The 6278-nt window shown below is 34.5% G+C and overlaps 1 protein-coding gene across 2 annotated transcripts; it reads left to right on the top strand.

Moving 5' to 3' along the window:
* Positions 1-538: 538 nt before the first annotated feature.
* On the top strand, positions 539-4555 carry LOC7487079 (protein CHAPERONE-LIKE PROTEIN OF POR1, chloroplastic). 2 transcript variants are annotated; one of them, XM_006376682.3, is made up of 5 exons: positions 539-731; positions 856-965; positions 1638-2020; positions 3646-3722; positions 4289-4555. In XM_006376682.3, exons 1-5 carry the CDS (start codon positions 655-657, stop codon positions 4437-4439), a joined length of 798 nt encoding a protein of 265 aa, XP_006376744.1. In that variant the 5' UTR covers positions 539-654; the 3' UTR covers positions 4440-4555. The 2 variants fall into 2 exon arrangements, with proteins under 2 accessions (XP_006376744.1, XP_002318556.1); XM_002318520.4 differs by having other exon boundaries at positions 541-731; positions 853-965.
* The last annotated feature ends 1723 nt before the right edge of the window (positions 4556-6278 follow it).

Below are 6278 nucleotides of genomic sequence, written 5' to 3'. Positions count from 1 at the left end.
ATTCCAACAAAATTTTAACCTAAAAAAAATAAATAGACCGTACTTTTAATTTTACCTTAAATTTTCCTATTAACCATAATTCTAAACAAAATCCCTACAAGATATTCTAGCAAATTGATGCACACATCTGTGATACTTTTCAGTCCTAAACCTATATATTCATTAAACCTATAATTTTTTTTTTTTTTTATCAATTTGGAATATTTCAAATAAAAAAAAATATTAATAAAGTATTTTTACTAACGAGCATCATTATTTTTGTCAAATTTCCTTCAAATTGATAGTGTATAAACATGCATATTAGACAAAAAAAAATGTTAAATATTTATTAATTTTTCCATCAAATTGTTAGTGCATACAGCATGAACAATGGACTAGCAGGTACCAAATTGAAAAAAGATGTAGGAAATATTGGAGACCTAATTGGTAAGACTTATAAGTTTGGGATGTAATTGAGAATGATAATGTAGGTATTGTACCAAATTGAGGTCACAAACAAAAATTAGAGAGAAAATTAGAAAAAAGCAAGATCATGATAGAAAAGAGCCGACCTTCCTTTGCCCTTTGCCTCTTACCCCAGAGCCAGAGAACAAGCCTGGGAGGCTTCGCAGACTGAGGGAGAGAGATAATCGTTAGAAAACAGAGAGAGAAAGAATGGTTTGTTCTCTGTTTCTCTCAAATTCTAGTACTGCTACAACCATCTCCTCTCCTTTAGTCCTTTCCCATAAACTGTAAGTCTCTTACCCACACAGTCTCTCCCTCTCCCTCTCTATATATACATATATATATATTTTTTTTTTAATTTGGGTATTTCGGTTATATTTTCGAAGATTTTGTTTATTTTCTTATCAGAAGATGTACACAAGAACACACAAAAAAAGGAATATATTTCTCCACCCCAATTTCAAGAAGCCCTAGAATTGGCCTTGCCAGCATTAAATGTGCTGTGGATGCACCTTATGAAGGTAATAACTTTATTGTTATTATTATTATTATTATTTGTTTGACGCTTGAATTGTTTTGTTTTGATACTTATGTTGATATTTATTTGGATGCAAATTATGGATTAAATATTTTTTTTCTATTTTATCCAAAAAGAAGAGAGATAAAATGGGTAGAGGGTCAGGTGAACAAGTGTGTTTCTGATATTATTATGATAAAATGTGTGCATCTCTTTCAACAATGTGCAGTGTGGGTACTTGTCCTACTTTCCAAGTATCCATGTCGATGATGCATAGGATATTTTCTTTAAATTCTTGTAGTGACCATGAATGCTCAGGTAAAATTCCCTGCCTATTTAATGAACACACAGAGAACTTTGAAAGAATAATAATGATATTTTGAGTTTGCCTATTTGATTTTTGTACTATAGGTGATCTTCTTAAACCCTTTTGTTTTCTCCCTTTTCACTTTCTGTATGAGTAAGAACTGAACTTTGATTTGACCAAGACCATAAAATTGATTGCAAGTGATGCTTAGCGCATACTTTGTCTATTGTTAGCAGATTGCTGCTTATGGTTTATGCTTACGAAGTCTGGGTTCCTAGTGGCTCATGTATACAGTGTGTGATCCCTTAATTCTATCTTACTATTAGTTTGTTCAAATTATTTTCTCATGTGCATTTACTTTTTCTGTAGGTAACATCCCAAAATTTCCTCGGATGAATGTTTGGGATCCTTATAAGCGTCTTGGTATCAGTCCCTATGCATCTGAAGAGGAAATTTGGAGTTCCCGCAATTTTCTCATGCAACAATATGCTGGGCATGAAACAAGTGAAGAATCAATAGAAGCTGCCTTTGAGAAACTGTTGATGACTAGCTTTAGAGAGAGGAAAAAAACAAAAATTAATTTGAAAACCAGGCTAAAGAAGAAGGTGGAGGAGTCTCCTCCTTGGGTTAAGAATTTACTCGATTTTGTGGAACTTCCTCCAGTGGAAGTCATTTTTAGGAGATTGTTCCTCTTTGCATTTATGGGTGGCTGGAGTATCATGAATTCTGCGGAAGGGGGTCCTGCTTTCCAGGTAGGTTTGGAATTTTCTCTCAGTTGATGATTTTCTCTTGAACTCTTAGATGAAAGTTGATGTTTAGAATTATGATAATAGCCTAGGTGGGCAATATTGCCTTTGAGTTGCTGGCATTGTGTTGAAGCTTCTCCTTTTCAATTCTATCATGTTGAGGTGCTGTTGCTAGTTGTGGTGTTGAAAATGATGGGGTCAAGCATTTAGGAGAATGATGGAGGATACCTGCTTCTCCTAAATACAAAATGTTTTTCAAAAGATTGCGTCCTCTGCCCCCCTTTCTCATTGTATTGAATGCTACACTTTCAGAAATCCCAAGGAGGGTGGATGACAAGGATTTTGGTCCTTGAACCTTAGGGAAATGTCCATGTGTGTTTGGCTTTGAGGTGGAGGCTGTCCTATCAATTTTTTTTTTTTTTATAATTGTTTGTGTAATTAGGAATAAGCTGTTGTTAAGAGTGCCGTTGTAGTCATCTAATTACAGCATTAATATGGGTCGCAAAACAACTTTTTCTTTGGGCCTGTTTTTTGAACCCCTGTTCAATGACTTTAGCTCTGAATTAGCAATGTTATACTTGGGGAGAACTGTCTTTACAAACCCCAGGCTAGATCACAATGGTTCTTTATCAATCGAAAAGCATTTTTGGTCGGAAAATGATGTCCACAGTAAGTTTCTCGGTTGGGGACTAAGTGTTGAGTCTTGGGTGATCCTGTAAGCAGGGCAGAATTGTAATTTCTGCAGGAAACTGCATTTTCTTGTGAAACAAGGATATTTTGGTAATTTTGAATTTGGCTAAATGTCTAGTCTTATTTAGGAATTTGGTGTCATATTTTTTTTAATAAATATTGCTATTTAGTTTCTTTCCTTGTCAATTTGTTTTTTATGCTGAAGTTTTAGTGCACATTGATCCTGTGTCTTCAAGTTGCGCTCTTTCATTTACTTGTCAATGTCTCTTCATGAGATGCATCATGGTGTTATATTTTGTAATGATTTATTTTTAATGAAATCTTCAATAACTGGCATGTGAGATGCGGATATGAGTGGAAAAGGAGGTTCCAGAATCGAGTAATGAATTATGATCCTGTCTATGTTTCCTTCATGAGATGCATCATAGTGTTATATTGTATAATGATTTTTTTTAAAATGAAATTTGCAATGATTGGCATGTGAGATGTGAATAAGAGTGGAAAAGGAGGTTGGATTCTCATGTCTGACATGAAGCATGGTGGAAATCAACATTTCATCAGAAGCATTTCATATGTGATCCTTGGTTTTTTTCTCTAGTATAAATGGAGTAGTTTATGTGTTTTTAATTATGCGTGGATATCAATAACATTTATTCTTTGCTGTCTCGTTGAGAGATCAAAGGTTCAGTTCTCTATGAAATAAGCTTCAATGCATGCAGACTGCAAGACTTTATTTAACTTACTTTTCAGGAGATGCCCATCTTTTTTATTTTCCCTTAACGCATAAGACTCTCATATCCAGGTGTCTATTTCTAGATGTAGAGCCTTGGCTTTTACCATACCTGATTTTCGCATTTTGTGTTGGACTGCGACCTTTGGGAAGCAGAATAGATTGCAGTCACCCCTTTTTTCTCTGCATCAAGTGCTTTAGTCTTGTGCAGGTCGCAGTCTCTTTGGCAGCTTGCATATATTTCCTCAATGAGAAGACGAAGAGCTTGGGCAGAGCTTTCATTATTGGGTGAGTCAAATAATGAAAAGATTGGAAATTACTTTTCTTTTTTTCTTTTTAATCTTTTCATTCTTTTTCTTAGTCATGGGGGGCACACCCCTTCAAAGGGTGGTGGTGATTTGTGGTTTGGATTGTTGCACTTACTAAGAGTTCTTTTCGGTCACGCTTGGGACATCTACTTACCTTGTTGGCATTTCCCCTGATGCTGTTTATTGCTTTGTCATGTTAATGGTCTAACTTCTAGTTCACCTGTTTTTGAAACTATCCAACGCGAGATATATTGACACCCGCTTTACACAAATCTTAAGTACAAGTGACATTTGTATCAGACAATGGATTCAATTAGCATGCCATCTCACTTTAGTATAAAATGGTGGTGTTAGAGCAAGTTCCAACGATGAAAACATGTCAATCAAGTGTTTGCATCGAAGAGAAAAAAGAAGGGAAAGAGGAGAACGAGAACCTGTCACTTGCCTTCACGCCTATTTATCTCGCAATTTTCAATAAAAAACCCATCTGTTTTTAATTTTTGTTCAGTTAATTTATTATTTTTGTTTTTTTTATCATCATTGCAGGCTTGGAGCTCTTGCAGCTGGGTGGGTATGTGGTTCTGTATGTGTCCCCGTGATTCCAACAGTTATAATACCCCCAACTTGGACGCTCGAACTCATGACATCTTTGGTATCATATCTTTTCTTGTTTCTCGGATGTACTTTTCTCAAGTGAGATCTCAGTTGCACAATGTGCTTGTAGACATCATTTTCACGCTTGAAATTAAACAAGCATGTGTACAATTATTTAATTTTATTAAATATAAGACTTGGTACAATTTTTATTTAAAATATTCTTAAAAAAAAGAAGATAACTATTTGATTCTTTATATGTAAACTTGATTTATTTGTGAAGCAAGTCAAGATTTATCCATTGCAAGAATGTGAATTATTATCATAAAGATAAAAATAATTATTATTATAGTTTTAAAACTTGATTTAAGAGTTGATTCGGGTTAATATAAGGATAAAAATATTTATTATTATAATTTTAAAATTCTACTTGAGATTGACTCAAGGCTATACTTAGGTTATGGGTCAGGTTGATTATTGGCTTGGGTTAACATAAAAATAAAAATAATTATTATCATAGTTTTAAAATTCAATTAAGAGTACATGAGGCAAGGTCCAGGTTATGGGAAGAGATGGTCAACTTGGGTTGACCCAAAGCTATGTAAAAATAAAAATAGTTATTATTATAATTTTAAAACCTGACTTGAAGGTCGACCTGGGATAAGGGTTGAGTCATAGCTTGGGATGGTTAACTTGGGTTAACTCAAATTAAAAAAATAAAATATCAAAGCAACCTTGTTTTGATCAAAAAAAATAAAAAAATAATCAATGGATTTTTTATCTTTGTTTTATCTCGGATTGATCAGGTCATAGGGTGACCTGAATTTTTAACTGGGTTAGATCGGATCAATTATTTCACTATTTTTTTTAAAACTTAGAACAATTTAGATCTTGAATTGGTTGAGTTCTGTTTAATGTTCAGTAAATATAAAATAAATCAAATTATTTAGTCCAATCAAAAGCACACCAAATAAAAAATAAAACAATTATTTATCCAGTCATATTCAATCAATATTCTCCGGTACTGAATATTATCTTAGAATTAAAATAAGCAGCCGGAAAAATATGGTTAAGAAGGTGTTTTATTTTGATTTTTTTTTTCTTGTTAATTAAGAATGCCTTCTTTTTAATTATTGGCAGACAAACATTTATGTACTGAGGAATACATACAACTGGCATGGTTCCCTGATGATTAAGCCATCTCTTGGTAGGTCAGCTTTCATGCGAAGAATAATCCTTCAGCTCTTTCCTAATCTTGGTCTCTACTTCTGGATTCTTTGAAACAAGCCAGAAAAAAAAATGGCATGAAAGTGAAAAAGCATAGAACGTTCACCTTGAATTACTAAACCAGCCGTTGAATTCCTGGTGAGATTGAAAGATGTGGGGCATAAAGAAATACATCAGTGGCCTGAGTTCCACGAGATCACTCTGCGGAGGTGTACCAGTTAATAAGACACACCGTTTTGAATTAAAGTTTAAAAAAGACTTCGCCATCTCTGAGACTTCCAGTTTTTTTATCAGATGAGTTTCATCCAATATCAAAAACTTCATTTCTTCATCTTGAAGACTTTTGAATCCTGTAAAACCAGCCTGTAAGCTGTTATTCATACATGGAAGGAGCTTGGTTTCAGCCAACCTTACCTCTTGCATTTACAGTCTTTTGCACTGCCAAAATATGCTACAATCTTGAAGGCAGGACACCATTTAAGAAACTCTGTTTCCCAGTCAAGCTTGACACTTGTAGCCTTGTAGGAACCACAATGAGACGAGGACCCCATATTCCCTTTCCACATGCCAGGTGTGCTAGCAAAGCCATAGCCATGATTGTCTTTCCAATTCCCGTTGCATCAGCTAGAACCTTTTCTCATACACGGAAGCAAGCCAGTCAAGGCCTACGTGCTGATATTCAGGAAGAGGGTACTTCAGAAGAAAAGGGAAAAAA

This window comes from Populus trichocarpa, chromosome 12, assembly GCF_000002775.5.
Source record: "Populus trichocarpa isolate Nisqually-1 chromosome 12, P.trichocarpa_v4.1, whole genome shotgun sequence".
Classification (NCBI taxonomy): Eukaryota; Viridiplantae; Streptophyta; class Magnoliopsida; order Malpighiales; family Salicaceae; genus Populus; species Populus trichocarpa.
This window is presented reverse-complemented; position numbering and strand designations above follow the sequence as displayed.